At 39.7% G+C, this 19084-nt stretch overlaps 2 protein-coding genes across 11 annotated transcripts in view; one reads left to right on the top strand and one right to left on the bottom strand.

The window, feature by feature from the left end:
* The first annotated feature begins 1077 nt into the window (after positions 1–1077).
* Positions 1078–16574, top strand: NEPRO (nucleolus and neural progenitor protein). Of its 8 annotated transcripts, none has more exons than XM_070787910.1 (9): positions 1078–1242; positions 5459–5598; positions 7950–8029; positions 8400–8531; positions 9233–9310; positions 10499–10860; positions 11098–11159; positions 13547–13806; positions 15932–16574. In XM_070787910.1, the coding sequence occupies exons 1-9, from the start codon at positions 1140–1142 to the stop codon at positions 16386–16388; spliced, it is 1674 nt and encodes a 557-aa protein (XP_070644011.1). In that variant the 5' UTR covers positions 1078–1139; the 3' UTR covers positions 16389–16574. The 8 variants fall into 8 exon arrangements, with proteins under 8 accessions (XP_070644011.1, XP_070644018.1, XP_070644010.1 ...); XM_070787917.1 differs by having other exon boundaries at positions 5444–5598; positions 10499–10602; XM_070787909.1 differs by having other exon boundaries at positions 5444–5598.
* The window catches only part of GTPBP8 (GTP binding protein 8), a 23260-nt gene continuing 14924 nt past the window's right edge, over positions 10749–19084 (bottom strand). For 2 of the 3 annotated variants that reach the window (XM_070787959.1, XM_070787950.1), the window contains one exon: positions 10749–13092. In XM_070787959.1, the coding sequence (XP_070644060.1) occupies positions 12783–13092 (310 nt within the window). In that variant the 3' untranslated portion in view covers positions 10749–12782. Of the gene's footprint in view, positions 13093–13804; positions 14196–19084 lie in introns of those variants that run through there. The other variant, XM_070787965.1, reaches the window with a different exon arrangement.

Below are 19084 nucleotides of genomic sequence, written 5' to 3'. Positions count from 1 at the left end.
GGTGGCTCTAGTGGTAAACAATCTGCCTACTCAGGCAGGAGACCCAAGAGATGTGGGTTCCATCACTGGGTTGGGAAGATCCCCTGGAGAAGGAAATGGCAACCCACTCCAGTATTCTTACCTGGAAAATTCCATGGAGAGGGGCCTGGCTGGTTACAGTCCATGGGGACACAAAGAGAGGGACACGACTGAGGGGCTAAATACACACACACACACACACACACACACACCCCATCCTTGACTAACTCTAAGTTTTCTGTGTTGCAAACGTACATTTTGCATAAGGCTCTTTATTCCATTACTTCCTTTTCTCCTAATGGCTGAAGTAGAGATGGGGGTGGATGCAACTCAACTACAGGTCTTACTTTTCACGTCTGTAAAAGGCCCTGAAGTATTTGCCAAACTGATTGCGCCTCAGAGTCCCATGGGGAAGCATAAACACAAGGATAAAGCCTCAACCCATTCGGGGATTCTGTTTGTGTAGTACTGGGATAGAGCGCCCCCAAAATCTCCCAGGTGATTCTGATACACTACCACGTGGATGTGAGAGTTGGACTGTGAAGAAAGCTGAGCGCTGAAGAAGTGATGCTTTTGAACTGTGGTGTTGGAGAAGACTCTTGAGAGTCCCTTGGACTGCAAGGAGATGCAACCAGTCCATCCTAAAGGAGATCAGTCCTGGGTGTTCATTGGAGGGACTGATGCTGAAGCTGAAACTCCAATATTTTGGCCACCTCATGCGAAGAGTTGACTCATTGGGAAAAAACCCCTGATGCTGGGAGGGACTGGGGTCAGGAGAAGGGAACGGGAGAGGATGAGATGGCTGGATGGCATCACTGACTCGATGGACGAGTTTGAGTCAACTCTGGGAGTTGGTGGACAGGGAGGCCTGGCGTGCTGCGATTCATGGGGTCGCAGAGTCGGAGACGACTGAGAGACTGAACTGAACTGAACCACGTATTTCAGGTTCACCATACTTAGTCCAGGGTTCCATGAAAGACTCCGCCCAGGGCCCCAGCCCCGCCCCCGCCCCACCCTTTGCCCTCTACCTCCCCGTGACGTCGGCTCATCTCCCCTCCTTCGGTCCCTCCACTTGGTCTGGCCTAGCTCCGCCCCTTCCACTCCCTCTCCTGCCTCCTAAGATGGCTACGCTGTTGCCGGGCCCGGAGCCGTGGAACCGGGTGAGGATCCCTAAGGCAGGGAGCCGCAGCGCAGTGACCGTACAGAACCCGGACACGGCGCTAGGTGAGTGAGGCGCCGCGCTAGGGGCGCAGGCTTTTCCGGAGGAGGCGTGGAGCCGGCGCACGTGCGCGCGGGGCGGGACTTCCGGAGCCCGCGGGACACTGGGAAGGGCCGAAGGGTGAGGGGCTGGGGAATTTGCGAATGAGGCTCATGGGGGCACCTGGCTTTACAGTTCTTCGCTGGATCCCCTGTGTCTATCGCAGGGCCTGGCAGGGGCACCGAAGGCTCGCGACCTAGCACCGCACCGAAATGGGGGAGAGGGGCGGACACAACTGGTGTCAGGGAAAAGTGCTGCCTGGGAACCCTGCGTTTCACTCAGCCACCAAGAGGCGTGGTTAGCCCTCTGTCTCTGCCGCGCTCTGCCCCTGAAGGGCTGCGGGTCGTCACTCAAGCACTCTGCAGTTAAGCCGCAATTTTCCTGAGTCCCCCGTTCCTTATCTGTAAAATGGAGTTAGTTTTCCCTACCTATCACCAGGTTTTTGGGAGGATCTAAATGATTTCATTTAGGAGAGCGTGCTCTATCAATGTTTGAATGGCACTGCGATTATTAGGTAGGTGGCGCTAGTGGGAAAGAACCCACCTTTCTTTAGGTGGAAGTATGAGGCACAGGTTTGATCCCTGGGTCGGGAAGATCCCCTGGAGGAGGGCATAGCAACCCACTCCAGTATTCTTGCTTGGAAAATCCCATGGACAGAGGAGCCTGGCAGGCCGCGGTCCATAGGGTCGCACGACTGAACTGACTTAGCACGCACACAGGTCAGTAAGAACTGGGTTGAGGGATTGAATCCTGGCTTTTCCCTCTGCTGGAGCTGGGGTGAGCAGTGGGGAATGTAACGTTTCTGGGCCTCGCTTATTTTCAATTGGGAATAACAATAGTACTTTATTCATAGAGCAGTTCTGAAAGAGTATTATAGAGTAACAGTATAAAGTATTATTAATATAAAGTAAAAGGAGTATTTGGAACAGTGCCTGATACAGTAAATAATGATCAGTTCAGTCCAGTCCAGTCGTTCAGTTGTGTCCGACTCTTTGCGACCCCATGGAATGCAGTAAGCCAGGCTTCCCTGTCCATCACCAATTTCCGGAGCTTACTCAAACTCATATCCATTGAGTCGGTGATGCCATCCAACCATCTCATCTTCTGTCCTCCCCTTCTCCTCCTGCCTTCAATCATTCTCAGTATTAGGGTGTTTTCAAATGAGTCAGTTCTTCGCATCAGATGACCAAAGTATTGGAGTTTCAGCTTCAGCATCAGTCCTTCCAATGAATATTCAGGATTGATTTCCTTTAGGATGGACTGGTTGGATCTCCTTGCAGATGATAGCTGTTATTAAGTATTTATAACATCACATTCCCCTCTCCAACCATCCATCCTGCCCCATTTACAGATTAACGTTACCCCTTCCTCTGTTCAGAAATACTTTTAACAGGATTCCTGTTAGGCATGGAAATTCACCAAGTCTCTCCCCACCCCCAGGGCAGCTCATTTCTGGCCTCAAATAGTTGGGATAGTAAGAAAGTTCTCTGTGTTGTGTAAAGTTTGCCTTTGTGTTACTGCCACTTAGGATGCTACTGCTACCCTTAAGAGGCATAGAGAACGCTATTAACTCTTAAATTCACAGCTTTTCAGACTAGGAGGCTGTTATCTTGTTTTGCTAAATAAGCACCCTGTGTTTAGTCAGATATAATTTCCAGTTGTTAGAGTGATTTCTCTTTTCTAAATATATTCTTAAAGTGGTATTAGAGAAGTATACAAAAGTGTCCCACCTTCAACATACTTAAAGTGGTTCAGTTCAGTTCAGTCACTCAGTTGTGTTCGACTCTTTGCGACCCCATGAACTGCAGCATGCCAGGCCTCCCTGCCCATCACAAACTCCTGGAGTTTACCCAAACTCATGTCCATGGAATCGGTGATGCCATCTAAACATCTCATTCTCTGTCGTCCCCTTCTCCTCATGCCTTCAATCTTTCCCAACATCAGGGTCTTTTCAAATGAGTCAGCTCTTCACATCAGGTGGCCAAAATATTGGAGTTTCAGCTTCAACACCAGTCCTTCCAATGAACACCCAGGACTGATTTCCTTCAGAATGGACTGGTTGGATCTCCTTGTAGTCCAAGGTACTCTCAAGAGTCTTCTTCAACACCACAGTTCAAAAGCATCAATTCTTCAGCGCTTAGCTTTCTTTATAGTCCAACTCTCACATCCATACATGACTACTGGAAAAACCATAGCCTTGACTAGACAGACCTTTGTTGACAAAGTAATGTCTCTACTTTTTATTATGCTGTCTAAGTTGGTCATAACTTTCCTTCCAAGGAGTAGGCGCCTTTTAATTTCATGGCTGCAATCACCATCTCTGGTGATTTTGGAGCCCAGAAAAATAAAGTCAGCCACTGTTTCCACTGTTTCCCCATCTATTTGCCATGAAGTGATGGGACCGGATGCCATGATCTTCGTTTTCTGAATGTTGAGCTTTAAGCCAACTTTTTCACTCTCCTCTTTCACTTTCATCAAGAGGCTCTTTAGTTCTTCTTCACTTTCTGCCATAAGGGTGGTGTCATCTGAATATCTGAGGTTATTGATATTTCTCCTGGAAATCTTGATTCCAGCTTGTTCTTCCTCCAGCCCAGTGTTTCTCATGATGTACTTCTGCATAAAAGTTAAATAAGTAGGGTGACAGTATACAGCCTTGATGTACTCCTTTTCCTATTTGGAACCAATGTGTTGTTCCATGTCCAGTTCTAACTGTTGCTTCCTGACCTGCATATAGGTTTCTCAAGAGGCAGGTCAGGTGGTGTGGTATTCCCATCTCTTGAAGAATTTTCCACAGTTTATTGTGATCCACACAGTCAAAGGGTTTGGCATAGTCAATAAAGCAGAAATAGATGTTTTTCTAGAACTCTCTTGCTTTTTCAGTGATCCAGTGAATGTTGGCATTTGATCTCTGGTTTCTCTGTCTTTTCTAAAACCAGCTTGAACATCTGGAAGTTCACGGTTCACGTATTGCTGAAGCCTGGCTTGGAGAATTTTGAGCATTACTTTACTAGCGTGTGAGATGAGTGCAACTGTGTGGTAGTTTGAGCATTCTTTGGCATTGCCTTTCTTTGGGATTAGAATGAAAACTGACCTTTTCCAGTCCTGTGGCCACTGCTGAGTTTTCCAAATTTGCTGGCATATTGAGTGCAAGACTTTCACAGCATCATCTTGTAGGATTTGAACTAGCTCAACTGGAATTCCATCACCTCCACTAGCTTTGTTTGTAGTGATACTTCCTAAGGCCCTCTTGACTTCACATTCCCAGATGTCTGGCTCTAGGTCAGTGATCACACCATCGTGATTATCTGGGTCATGAAGATCTTTTTTGTACAGTTTTTCTGTGTATTCTTGCTACCTTTTCTTAATATCTTCTGCTCCTATTAGGTCCATACCATTTCTGTCCTTTATTGAGCTCATCTTTGCATGAAATGTTCCCTTGGTATCTCGAATTTTCTTGAAGAGATCTCTAGTCTTTCCTGTTTATTGTTTTCCTCTATTTCTTTGCCCTGATCACTGAGGAAGGTTTCTTCTCTCTCCTTGCTATTCTTTGGAACTCTGCATTCAAATAGGTATATCTTTCCTTTTCTCCTTTACTTTTAGCTTTTCTTTTCACAGCTGTTTGTAAGGCCTCCTCAGACAGCCATTTTGCTTTTTTGCATTTCTTTTCCATGGGGATGGTCTTGATCCTTGTCTCCTGTACAATGTCACGAACCTCCGTCAATAGTTCATCAGGCACTCTATAGTCCCTTATAAATTTCTCACTTCCACTGTATAATCATAAGGGATTTAAGTCATACCTGAATGGTCTAGTGGTTTTCCCCACTTTCTTAAAGTGTTTGGTGTACCCTAAATGACTCTGCAAAGTATTCATATGAAAGATTCTTAAAATCACAATAAAATGTGATATGATATACATTCTAGTTTAATAGATGTTTTCTTAATGATTTCATGGACTTGATATTATCTGTCACCATTTTCCTTCCTTCCTATGTCATTTCTTACATACTTAGAAATGTTTAATTATGTTCTCACAGGTGAAGCTGATTGTGGTGGTATTGATTTCTTTAAAACAGATAAGGAAAGTTGCTTCTTTCAGTGTATTTTTTGTATAATATACTTAATGTAGAAATGCATGTTAAGTCTTATTACTAAATATCTCTGCATTAGACCTTTGCATTGCAGCTATAATTAAAGAATGCTGTCGCATTACATTGTCACTGAAGAGCCGAACCTTAGATGCAGAGACAGATGTATTATGTGCAATCCTTTACAGCAATCACAACAGAATGGGCCGCCATAAGCCCCATTTGGCCCTCAGACAGGTAAGGAAAGAGCCCTGTATTTAAGAGAAAACATTTTTACTTGGTGAAGATGGAGATCACACTGCCACTTAACTTTTGTTATTTAAGGAAATTGAAGTAAATTACTTGTGATTTACTTGGGCTTTCCTGATAGCTCAGTTGGTAAAGAATCCACCTACAATGAAGGAGACCTTGGTTTGATTTCTGGGTTGGGAATATCTGCTGGAGAAGGGATAGGCTACCCACTCCAGTATTCTTGGACTTCCCCTGTGGCTCAGCTAGTAAAGTATCTGCCTGCAATGCGGGAGACCGGGGTTCGATACCTGGGTTGGGAAGAAACCCTGGAGAAAAGAAAGGGTACCCACTCCAGTATTCTCACCTGGAGAATTCCGTGGACTGTCCATGGGGTTGCAAAGAATTGGACACAACTGAGTGACTTTCACTTCACTTTCACTTGTGATTTTTAAGTGTTAAGCCCACAATCATGTGAGCTTTCATTTTTTTTCCCTGAAAGCATTTCAAAAAACAGTCTGTATTAGAAAAGAACTATGTTTGATTCTTTCCCAGTCTTGTTTCTAGTAGGTAGATAATTATGAAAAATTTTAATTATATACAATCTAGAACAAATTACCACGCCTTTGTTTACTTTAAAGATGGAGTGATTTGATCAAAACAAAGTGTTGGATCAAGAAACAATTTTCCTGAGCATAATCAAAATCCCCAAATCATAAAAAGAACAAAGTTGCAATTTATTTATTGTGGTGGTAAATAATCTAATTGGGAATATATTAAATGAGTATATAACAAGTTGTGTAAAGTGTTTTGTGTATCTTTTGAAGTTTAAGACAAAATTGGGTCCTTCTAGCTCAGGGATTACATACACAGAATAGAGCCTTCCAAGTTAAGTTCCATATATGCTCATTTATTTGCTCATTCATTTTATTAATTCTCCAAGTATTTTTGAAACTTTCTATGTGCCAGGCACTGTGCTTTGTGCTAGGTGTATGGCATAATCTCCAACCTTAAACAGATTCATTTTCTTTGGTAAAGTTTTCCACTCACATTACTTAAAGCAAAAAAGATGATTTCTTTACCAAAGAAAGATTTGCGATTATGGTTTTTCCTAAGTTTTCTTCTCTGGAGCAGGTTTTATCTCCTTCTGAGTCTTTAACTCCAAAACCAAACCTGTTATCTCAGATTGAATATACGTATTTCTCCTCCGGGCTTCCAGGTTGTCAATAAGTATAGTCAGAAAAATTTGGTGTTCTCTCTGCTCTCCCATCAGGTTAACTGATCAATTAACACCTTCTCCGCATCTAGTCCCTTTTAGTTCTGGCTAAACTAAATTTTGAAACCTTGTCAATTTTTTGTTGTGTTGTAATTCTGACTGATCTTTCCTCCTTCAGTCTTTCCTCTACTGTGGCATGTTCACGTGTACCAAATCCTGGTTAATCATCCTAAAACACAGCTTAATTTTTAATGGTTCTCCATTGTCCCCTGAATAAAGAGCAGGGGACTTAGCAGATCCTTCCTGATCTGGCCTCTTCAGTTTTCTTAGCTCAGGCTTCTCTGTGGTCTTCATCATCATATATATTGTATTACAAGCAGCCTGAACTCTTTGTGAGTCTTCCTACTCACCACATTGGTTCCCTCCTCTGAGCCTTTGCTTACCTGGTTCTGTATGTTTATAATGCCCAAGCCCTCCATCACTTGATCCTCATGTCTGCAGCACTTATGGACAGTAAAATTTAGTACTTAACAATTTACTGTCTTGTTTTAATAGTTTCACTATTAGAAATCATGTTACTTCAGAAAAGTTTATTAATACAATCTTGAGAATAATCTTACATTTACTTTGGTCCTCTTTATAGCACCAAGCACACACTGGCATATAGTAAGAAAGAAAGAAAGAAAGAGAGAGAGGGAAGTTGCTCAATTGTGTGCAACTCTTTGCGACCCCATGGACTATAGCCCGCCAGGCTCCTTCATCTATGGGATTCTCCAGGCAAGAGTACTGGAGTGGGTTGCCATTTCCTTCTCCAGGGGATCTTCCCGACCCAGGGATCGAACCTGGGTCTCCTGCATTGTAGGCAGTCGTTTTACCATCTGAGCCACCAGGGAAATCCAGTCACTGGTCATAACCTGATCTGAGAAATTTATTTGGCTGCATAAATTTCAAATTTTTAACCAGAAGCAACTGCTTTGGGCTACCGGTTTCTTTACCCTAAAATATGGCATTCTTTGTATTTCTATACTTTGTATTCAGTGTATTACTGTACTTTGAAATTTTGAATTTGTTTTCATGTTCACATCAGTGGCTTTGCCTCTGTTACACATAAACATGTGAATTTGAGCTGGTCTTCCCCTTTCAGGTTGAACAGTGTTTAAAACGTTTGAAAAACATGAATTTGGAAGGTTCAATTCAAGATCTCTCAGAGTCATTTTCTTCTAAGTAAGTAGTCTAGTTGCTTTGTAATGGGCTTTGTGGTGGGCTGGAAACCCGGTGTCTTACTGTAACCTCGCTTTAGACTTCCTTCATTATTGTTTGAATATAACCAATTATACCTTAGCTGTACAAATTTTATTTTAATAAAGGGCCCCTGGTATCTGTGGTAACCTCCCTCTGTTGGCTTGTGGGAAGGAACAGTGTGACACTGAAACCTGGGTGATGATAAACTATTTTGAAACATAAGTGTCAGTTAACTTCAGTGAGTCATTATTAAACATAACTACCTCAATTGAGCTTAAAGCAATTCTGTACTTATTATATAAGTGTTTTATATTTAAGAATGAAAGTAACATACTTTTCTATTTTTGTCAAGTGAAAATCAGCCTATAAATACCAAAGCATGTGTCATCCCCAGCCAACCAGTGGTAGAACTGGTGTTGATGAAGATTCTGGGGGCCTGCAAGTTGCTGCTTCGCCTGTTGGACTGTTGCTGCAAGACATTTCTGTATCCTTGAATCATCTAAAAAACGTTTTTCTGAACTTCAGTTGTTTGGATGTATTTAATGGGCTTCTCAGGTGGCTCAGTGGTAAGGAATCCACTTGCTAATGAAGGAGCCACAGGAGATGCAGGTTTGATCCCTAGGTCAGGAAGACCCCTGGAGGAGGAAGTGGCAACCCACTCCAGTATTCTTGCCTGGGAAATCCCATGGACAAAGGAGCCTGTTGGGTTACAGTCCACGGGGTTGCAGAGTCAGACATGACTAAGCATGCATGCAGGGATGAATTTAATAGTATTTCTGTTTGAAAGCTAGGGAGTATGTAGTTTTTCATATTTTCAAAGTAGGAGTTATAATATATGCAAATTCTTAAAATTTTGCTCTTTGGTCTTCTCTTCCTGAGAAGTGCCTGAAATAGCCATTGCCAGGGATTTCTACCTCTATTTAATATGTATTATCCTAAAGGCATTGACAGTTAGAAATTATTAATCTTAAAAGCTAATCCTTAGAAACCAAGTTTATTAATGAAGTCTCTAGCAGAGTGTATATTACTTTTTTTTAAAGCTTCAATGACTTAAGTAGAACATGTTTTAAGGCTTTAACTCCTTCAAGAAAACTCTGCATTCTGTGTTTTTTTTCCCCATAAATGTAACACAACAAAACATAAATTCCTTTGATTCTGTTTCCCAACTTTAACTTGATTCTTCAGCTTGACTGTGAAACATCTAGGTTTGCAAGAATTCATTATTTTAAACCTTGTGATGGTTGGGCTCGTGAGCAGGTTATGGTATGTATGTATGTACCTTTGAAATCCTTCATTTCTTTCTCATTTCTCTAACTCAGACTAGGTTTCTTATTAGTAGTCTTCATATTTGCTTTTCCATGGGATGTTGAAAGTGCAGAAATTCTGTTTTTTCATTTGATCAGAGTTTATTTGGGATGGATTGGGAAGCTAAGTGTTGATAGTTATGTCAAAAGACTAGGCTTTGAATCTGAATCCATGAGATCACTTCCACATTAAACTAAACAAATGAATTCCTAGGATTAGCAGCTGGAATTAAAAAAAAAAAAAAAGGTTCCTCTAATCATTCAGCTGAGCCATTTAAAATGAAGGTGTTCCTGGGCAGTCTGTATCATTCATTTGTTTCTGCCACTAGATTTCTAATACTTAACGGCAATGACCTTCCTTATGTTTTCTAAATTCCTTTCTTCTACATGAACCACTACTGCTTTTTGAGCCATAGCTATTGACGTAAAGAACACTGGTAATACTAGTTGCAAACCAAAGAGAATTTCCCTTGCATCTCACAATATATATTATGGAGCTTATCTGATGGATAATCAGATTCAAAATCTGCCCATTTGTGATTAGCTATAATTTGAATGGAAACAAAAAAAGAAAAAATTCTTTCTAATCCTTAATTTTCTATCTTAATCTGGGTATCTCAAGTACTATTTTCAGTCATCCTGTTTTTTATTCTGCTTGTTTTTAGAGCTAACAATGTTAGAACTACTTATCATATGTTAGTATGGTTATCATGTTAGTAATGTTAGAATTACTAATCAATGTCAAACTGTATTATTCTTCCCTACAATGAAAATAGCTTTGATTTTTTAATTTTAATAATACATGCTTATTTGAAGAAACTTTTAAAAATAGAAAAAATTCAAAGAACCTGAAATTTGCCTAAAATCTTATCCTCTAGATAAAACCACAGTTAAGATTTTGGTGCACATCCTTTGAAATATCTCTCCATGTAGTACTGTATTTGGTTTTATATAACATTTTGTACTTGGATTTTTCTATATAAGCTGGACTAAATCTAGCTCTTTGCAAGTATCCACTGTAGCATTTTTTTTTTTTTAATCTATAGTGGCAGACTGATAAGTGTTATTTTCAGCTTTGAATCTGTTATTACATAATCTGCAAATTACAATTACTGACTAATTCATGAGCTCCTACTTCTTTCCCTAGGGTTCTGTATAAAGATGTTTTAAAAAGGCTGGTTTCCTTATATGAACCATTGTTTGGATTACTTCAAGAGGTCTCCAGGATTCAACCATTGCCTTACTTCAAAGGTTTTACCTTTCCTTCTGATATTGTTGAATTTTTAGGAGAGCCCTATTTTGAAGTCTTTAAGAAAAAAATGCCTACAGCTTTTGTAGCTAAAGGAGTAACTAAACTGCTAAATAAACTATTTTTAACAAAAGAGCAATCACAGAGGTCAGGTGAAGAAACTTTACTTAGAATTTCTGAAAAAGCTAAACAAATGAAGATCAATATACAGAATAACATGGATCTTGGACAACCAGTAAAGAGTAAGAAAATCTTAAAAGGTAATTTGCTTTGATATGGCTCATACTGTTAAACTCTCTTAATTTTAACTCACATTATCTTTAGAGAAGTATGGTATTAATAATGTGTTTTCTAAGCTTGAGCATGTTAAGTTATTTCTTTCTGTTGTAGCTTCATAGTTCTTTGCTTGCTTAACTCCCTTTGTTGTCATGTACTTAAGAATTTGTTGATTTGAAAATAGTATGCCTAATTTTTTTATCTGTGATCTATCTCCACAGAAAAGTCATCAGAATTTGATGTGAGAGCTTTCTGCAAACAGCTGAAACAAAAAGCTATTCAGGTTTGTCTGGCTTATTTTAATATAGCTTATGATTTTTGCTAAGTGTAGATGCCACTTACCAAGGACAGAGGCTGAATCTTCTGGTTTTGTCCTCGGCTCTAGGCATAGTGCCATCTTAGTTCTCAGTCTGCTTCTGAATGAGTAGAGGCATTTCCAAGGGATCTGAGTGCATCTAGTTAATTCAGTTAATAGAATGCCTTCAGAAACATTTTACTAAGGGTTTTGCTAGAATTTTAAAATGATCCTAGGATCCACCATAGGAGTGGATTATACTGCAGCTTAAGAATATGGGCTTCGAAGTCAGACAGATGGTTTGCGTCCTGGTTTGTAGTAATTTGTGACCTTATGTAAGTTTCTTGACCTGTCCATACCTCCATTTTCTACAAACAGTATGCACTTCGTAGGGCTGTGCCAGTTTTAGTACATATGAAGTATTGGGCACAGAGTCTCAAGTGTGGTAAGCACTTACTTGATGTTAGATGTTAGGTACTTCCATCGTCACTACCATCATCTTTTATCATGAGGCTTCTATTTCTTTCTATCAGCGTTAGAGCTGTCAGTGTTGACCTCTCCTCAGCCAGTGTCTGTAAACTCTGTGTGTTCTGGATCTGACACGGATAAGAAGTTCTTTTACTCTCTCTCTTTTCAAAGTTGTTTTCTTCATGGGCTTTCTCCCATTCTATTCAAAAGTTCTTTTCTAACAAGTCAGTACTTTCTTGAAGGTTTACAAGGATTCCAGCTTGCATTTATATTTTGTCCAGTTTACAAGTTCTGGAAGAAGATGTCATCATCACCATAATACTTATACTGCATTTACTCTTTGCCAGGCATTGTTCAGAACTCTTTATATGTGTAAATTCTTATAATCCTTGCAAAAGTCCTATGAGGTAGGTGCTGTTCTTCCTATGTTTCAGATGAGAAAATTAAGGCAAAGAAAGGACAAGAAATTTGTCCAGGCCAGATAGCAAATATGGGGCAGAACTGGGATTTGAACCAGGCAGTTTGGTTTCAGTCTTTGTCATTTAATATTATTTGTTGTTGTTCAGTCGCTAAGTTGTGTCCGACTCTCTGCAACTCCATGGGCTGCAGCACACCAGGCCTCTCCGTCCTAAACTATCTCCTGGAGTTTATCATTACACCAGTCTCCAAATAGTTTTATCAGCTCTCTCAATAACTGTAGCTCTGTGGCTCCTGAAACTTTCTGCAGTCCATCACTTGTTCCTATGTGAGCTGGTTCCAGCATCCCTCTTATTTATGACCAATCACTATTTTATTTTTAGCATTTAGCACCAATATGCTTAGGGTGTTTTTAGGTCAAACTTTTATGGATCACCAACACAAAGATTGATAGGTCTCTACCTTCTACTACTATTACTTGTTCTTCTCGAGAATGAGAAATTTGCAAGAAACTAAGTTTTGAACAGAAGATGGAAGCAGACCTAGTAGGTGGCATATTTCAGTAAACAGTAGTAGTTGATAAAATGCAAACTTGACTTCATACAGAAAAATGAAGTTGAAGAGACAGAGGTGCCACATCAAAAGATGGTTGAATTGGAATTGGAAATATTGCTCAGTTAAGCATTTTTAACATACATTCAGCAGTCATCTGCATTTCCACATTTATCAATAACATTTATGACCCTTCCTTGAGGAGGTGATGAAAAACAAGCTGTGGTAGTCCAGCATTAGAGGAAAAGGGCTTTTCAGTGATTTTGTCTCCCACCAGTTAGACTTTGATCCATACTTAATTATGTGGAGTTTTATTCTTATGTGTAGGTTAAATGGGCTTCCCTGGTGGCCCAGTGGTTGAGAATCCACCTGCCAGTGCAGGAGAGGCAGGATGGATCCGTGGTTGGGGAAGATCCATGGAGAAGGAAATGGCCATTCCGGTCTTCTTGCCTGGGAAATCCCATGGACAGAGGAGCCCAGCGGGCTGTAGTCCATGGGGTCACAAACAGTCAGACATGACAGAGAGACTAAACAACAGCAACACAGGTTAAATAAATATGTATGTAAATATTTATATTGTTACTTGTGTACAACTGAATTTAGCTATAGATGGGATCAGTTGTAGCACAGAGGGGGATAAATTGTATTAGTATCAGTGAATAAAAATTTTTTTAAGCAAAAGGAAAGGAATTCCCTGGCAGTCTAGTTATTAGGACTCTATTTCCACTGCAAGGGGGCACCATTCTGATCCCCAATGCCAGGTGGCACAGTCAAAAAAATTTAAAAAGACAAATAGAAAGCATAGGGAACTGGAAAAAACTTTTTCCTTCTTTTAAAAAGATGTATTTTCAAATGTTGATAGTGTGTGAGTCAACTTCTCTCTCTCGTTATATGTCTGTAACAGATCCAATAATTTTCCTCATCATTCCATATTTCAGGAGAAGAGCTTTGAGTTTAAATATTCTCCATCCAAACTAAAGGCAACCAAACATTCTTCTCAGAAAGCAATAGGAACTCCCTGTGTAAAAAGTCTTGTGCAAAGATTCCGAGAGGCTGAGAGTTTCACACAACTTTCTGAAGAAATCCAAATGGCAATTCTGTGGTGTAGAAGCAAAAAACTGAAGGCTCAGACTGCCTTTCTGGGTAACAAACTTCTTAAAAGTAACCGGCTTAAACATGTGGAAGCTCAAGGCTCTAGGTAGGTATAGTATAAAAATTATATTCCTTTACTTCTTCTGTTATCTTTCAAGGCAAAAGTATATATATTCAGCCTTTTTAATGTCCAGTACCCTGGGGACTAAAATTGGGGTATATACTCAAAGTGCAGTTTTGTTAGCTATTTTTATTGGGCAGAGCTAAATATATATATCATTGGGAGGAAGTAAATTTGGTCAATTGGATTTACTCTTCACCATTCCATCCTTTTATTCAAAAAGTATCAGGTGTGTCTGTGGTATGCTAACCTGCAGATACAACTATGTGTAAGACAGATTTAATCTTCATGGAGTTCTGCCTCTGGTAGGAGAGATGGCCTGTCTGCCCGCAGCTTCAGTGGGATGAGGGTGTGAGAGCAGAAGATGCTTCCTCCTACAAGGCCACACATCAGAGTCAGCGTCAAGTAATTTCCATGCACAGGAGCTAGACTCTCCATGTACCGCTTCATCCTTTTGTGGTGCTTACATTCACAGCACTGCTTAAGGATGGTTATCTTTGTGAGCCAATATTGCTTGAAACAATACATGAAGTTAGATATTTTAGGGCTTTATGTTTTTACTGAACAAATAATAGATGCCTGTGGTAACAATTTGAGACACAAAGGGCCATAAAGGTCCTCATTCCCCCTTGACGGGCGATCACTGACCACTTTTTGCGTATCCTTCAAGAAACACTCTGTGCATCCACCATAATTTCTTACTATATTTATGGACATGTATCTATTCAGGGCTTTATAATGGTTTCCATGGATGTCACTTGGTCACACCTTCTTAAATTTTAAAAATTTATGGAAAGACAATACCTGTTTTAGTAAAAAATATGATATATACTGAAGGTTTTATAGCAGGTTTTGACTGAAAGCTGTGGGAGAAGTTAAGAATTTTTACATTACACTCTAGAGTGGAAGCTCAGCCTAAAATGGAGCTGTTCTGTTCAAGATTCTGTTTAAACTCAGGGGTAGATGAGGCAGAGATGCTAATTAAAAGTTAATCCAGAGGGTAACAAACTGGTGGTTATTTGATTAAGCCATTATTCTGCACCCCACAAAAATGCAGTGCTCTTTCATTCTGCCCTGTTTTGATGTTTTAGTAACACGTTATATTTGTACCACATTTTAAGTGTACTTAATGTCCACAATAACTGTGACACAGGTGGTGGTATTCACATTTTATAGATGAGTTAATAAGAGGATTTTACTTAGGGAATTAGAGCTGGAGATCTTGAACTCAGTGCAGATCCTCTGATTCTTCTGTTTTTTCATCTATTTCCATTTCAGTTGGGAAGTCCACCTACCCTCTCCTCACTTAAAAATTACCACTTACAGTAAGACAAAATTGGTTTGGAAACAGAGATCATGGATTACTTCGTTAAAATGGGATTCCTCAAAGTTCCATGTTGGTTTAAAAAGGAAGAGGGTACAGGGGGAGGTACAGACTCATGCTAATCGTTTGCATTCTGACCATCACAGTGAGGCAGTTAGCAGGGCACCAGTGCGCCTTGTGGCAGGGTATCCTACTCAGAAGCAAAGTACCTAACAACCAGCCATTTGAGTTTGGAATCCCCAGATTTGAAGATAATATGAATGCTGTCGTTTTGCCTATGCCGGCATCCCTGTCTTCTCATTTTACATAAACTCCCTCTTCACTTTGATTCCTTTTTCCTTGTTCATTTTCTGTTACTATATTGAATATGAAGTTGTTACTCCAGAAATGGGGTGATGCATCCTAGTAACTTTTCTATTTGTAATTCATTTTTTCCCCAGTTCCAATCCTATTACATTGTGAATAGGTTAGCAATTATCAGGAAGTAGCTCTGGCACTGAAATATGGCAGTATCTCACCATTCAGCTGCCTTGCTAGTTGTAGGAACTACTTTACTGTGGAAGTGTAGCGGGGACACATTTGCTCACAGTCTAAATCAGAGGGAAGCTGTGCTCTGAAAACGCAGACTGGATATGAAGCTCCTATTTCCATGTTTTTCCTTATGATTCTGGAAATTGTACGGAGGCATAGGACATATATTTTAGTTGGAAATTGGTAAAAAGGAGACAAAATTTTTGAGAATGTTTTTATGCATCTTAACAATCTAATTTCTTCTGTCCTTTAAAGTTTGCCAAAGAAGCTACAGTGCATAAAAACATCTATTTGCAACTGCCTTCTTCACGGCTTAGGTATGAAAACTTCAAAGCATCATCTGAGACAAAGAAGATCACAGAATAAATTTTCACTGAAAGGAAGGAAACAGAGAAAGTTGCAGTCGACTCTTATAAAGGAAATCCAGCAGCCCCCTCAAGGGACTCAGAGTGCTACGGATGTCATTAAAGGGAGACTCTCAGATTCTACTGTTCGTAGGACTGATCTGTACCCTAACAATAAGCAAGTGAATAGGAGAGTTTCAAATCCTGTCATACAAACTAAGGAGACACAAACTCATGAAAAGCTTACAGAAAGCAATGAAAATAAGACGGATTCTTGGACAGTGATGCAAGGAAATAAACATAATACATCAGGAAGCACTAAGGAGACAGATGACATTGATGATATTTTTGCTTTAATGGGAGTTTAGAGGCTCATATGTGAAACTTTTAACCAGTTGCTCCAGTGTTCTGCTGCTTTAAGTAGAACAGCTGAGATGTGGAAAGATCTGAAGTACCACTTGGACTCAGAGGAGCTGCTTTAGTACAGCACTGTACAGCAGTTCATTTTAGTTCAATAAACGCTTACCATAGCTTTGTGTCATTTAATCGACAAATATATGACTATTAGTCAAGTTTTTACTTAAGACCTGAGTAAATTAGGTTTGTAAAACTTACATTGTGCCTTAGGTAAATGGGATGCAGGGGTGGGAATCACCTAGAAGGTCACTTTGACCTTAATGGCTCCACTGTAGCTAAGTGCTCTTCTGAACACCAAGGTTCGTAGCTTTTAACAGCTGTACTGCCTGTCTTCTGTATGTTAGAACTGATCATCAGTTTTGCCACTAAGTGTATTAGCAGGCAATGGTTACAACCATTATTTCATTTGTTAACCTTATCTCATAGGAGGGCATATTAAAATGCTTTTGGAATTATCCAAAAGTTTGTTGGGGACCTTGTTTATTAGGGTGCTAATTGATTGATTCCAAATATAAATTTTTTTCCAGAAAGGATATAGAGTGATTGATAGTTATACACAAAGTAGAACTAGTTGAGAAAGTTAAAAAACTAAGGAAACACAAAACCAATCAACCTAGAGAGGCTAAAAATAGATTTATAATTGGTGCTGATGCTATCACCTGGTATTTGTATGTTGCTCATACAATTGCTCTGAGAAGGTAAATCCTACATATTTTCAAATAATGATGCGAAGTTTGAGGTTTCGTTCAAATATTCTAGCTTTCTTGAATTAGGTTAATAAGCTATTTTTCAAGCAGGTTGTAGGCTTAAATTTTATGTTTATATATAGTAATTTATACAATGCCCTAATATATCCTGCATCTTCCTCAGTCATCCTACCATTTTTAAAGTTTCCTTTTTGTTCTTTATCTGGCCTTTTTCTTTCCTCATCTGTTTTCTGTATATTTTCCACTTACTTACTATACCATTGGTTCTCAAACTGTAGGGATGTCTTGAGAATCACTTGGTGGGGTTGTTTAAAATGCCGATTTTGAGTCCCTTCCAGAGATTGATAATCATGGCTAGGGGACAGGATCGGAAATCTGCATTTTAATACGGGGCTCAGGTGATTTTGATGCAAGTAGCTCAAAATGCAGTTAGATAAACACTGGTTTAGCTCCCTTTCCTGAAGCCTTGCTAAGTCAATCTCTAGTCACTTTTTATTAGTTTATATTTCTCCTGGTTTCCTACCAAGTGGTACAGCTACTTGGTACTTTAAAACATGGACAATACCGAGGAAGTCTCCTTCATGACAAGTCTAGAAGTAGCCATTAGCTTCTAAGATTCAAGATCCAATCCTGCTTCTGCTTTTATGTGCATGTGACACTAATCATGTGTAAATAGCAGGCTTCTCTGGGCTCAGTTCTCCATCTGAAGTGGTATTACTGTGCAATAATCATAAACCTGTACAGCTGGAAGAGACTTTGGAGATCACCCTTTATTGTATACAACAGAGTGGTTCAGTGAATTGTCTAAGGAGGTGAAACTGGATTAGACTAAAAGCCTAGCATTTTTTTCCTATTTAATTAATGTTCCTTTGGAGTATGTTTATCTCCTTTTCCCACCTGCCCCTTAAAATTCTGGGAAAAACAGTAAAGAGCTTCATGTGTCCCTAAGTTGGTAAAAATAAGGAACATGGTATTCTATTTTTTTTTCCAAACAAATTCACATGTTTTAAGTTTTAAATTTACAAAACCATAACTTACCCAGTAAATTAGAAAATAATCGTTAGCATCATCATAGTAAATACCAATTTAATCCCTTCTGGTGGCATTAACACACTCGGGTCATTTGTCAGAGCAGTGTGGTAGACCTCTCACGTGTCACTTCAAATCTTGGCCTCTTACTGCAGCCACTACTATCATAACCAGTCTCAAGCAGGACTGGACGACCTCACCTTGCCTTCGTGCCTCTGACAAGCTATAGGACTGCTTGGCATTTGGGTATACACAACTTGCTAATCCCCCTTCAAAGACAACTCAGAGGCACATTTCATAAGGTTCCACAGATCCCTCAAGATCAAGCCCTAGAGCTATGTTGTTTCCAAGTCAATGAATCCTTGATTGGCTTTCCTTCCATCTGTTTCATTTCCCCTTCATTCCTGTTCCCTGGAATCACATCCCCAATAAACTACTGGACACAAGCTTTTGTCTTGGACCCTCCTTTTAGGAGAACAAAAGCCAAGGCTAAGACAAACTGTACAGTAACACTGGCAGGCAGAAAGATGCCTTTTAAGATAATTTTGTTGTTACTATCAATATATATTTCACTTGGTGAATGCCCATATTAAAAGTTTTTTTTAAATCACTGCTGGTTAGAATAAACCAGTAGTATTAACTATAAAACTGAAAACATATTCAGAACTGAATTTTCTAAAAGTCAAAGTTGTTTTATAGCATTAATTTTTTATCCAATGCTATTGCTATAACATTTTAATATACAGCCTCACTCTGAAAAGCTAAACCACTTGTATGACTAGGTCAGTAACACCTTCATAAAAATATTTTCCACTAACATTAGTCCAAAGTAAGGCTTTATCTTTCCATTCTGAATCCTAATGGGAAGACTCCATTTATAAACTATCCCATCAACTGTTTTTTCTTGCCCT

The sequence above is a fragment of the Bos indicus genome, chromosome 1 (genome assembly GCF_029378745.1).
Source record: "Bos indicus isolate NIAB-ARS_2022 breed Sahiwal x Tharparkar chromosome 1, NIAB-ARS_B.indTharparkar_mat_pri_1.0, whole genome shotgun sequence".
Taxonomy (NCBI): Eukaryota; Metazoa; Chordata; class Mammalia; order Artiodactyla; family Bovidae; genus Bos; species Bos indicus.
The sequence above is the reverse complement of the archived record's forward strand: the minus strand, read 5'-3'. Positions and strand labels throughout refer to the sequence as shown.

Excerpts from the sequence above, each read along its gene's own strand:
- NEPRO (XM_070787909.1), top strand. The coding sequence starts at position 1,140 with ATGGCTACGCTGTTGCCGGGCCCGGAGCCGTGGAACCGGGTGAGGATC. Across the intron at positions 1,243-5,443 it reads GAACCCGGACACGGCGCTAG|ACCTTTGCATTGCAGCTATA; the intron begins GTGAGTGAGGCG and ends TCTCTGCATTAG. Across the intron at positions 5,599-7,949 it reads CCCATTTGGCCCTCAGACAG|GTTGAACAGTGTTTAAAACG; the intron begins GTAAGGAAAGAG and ends TTCCCCTTTCAG.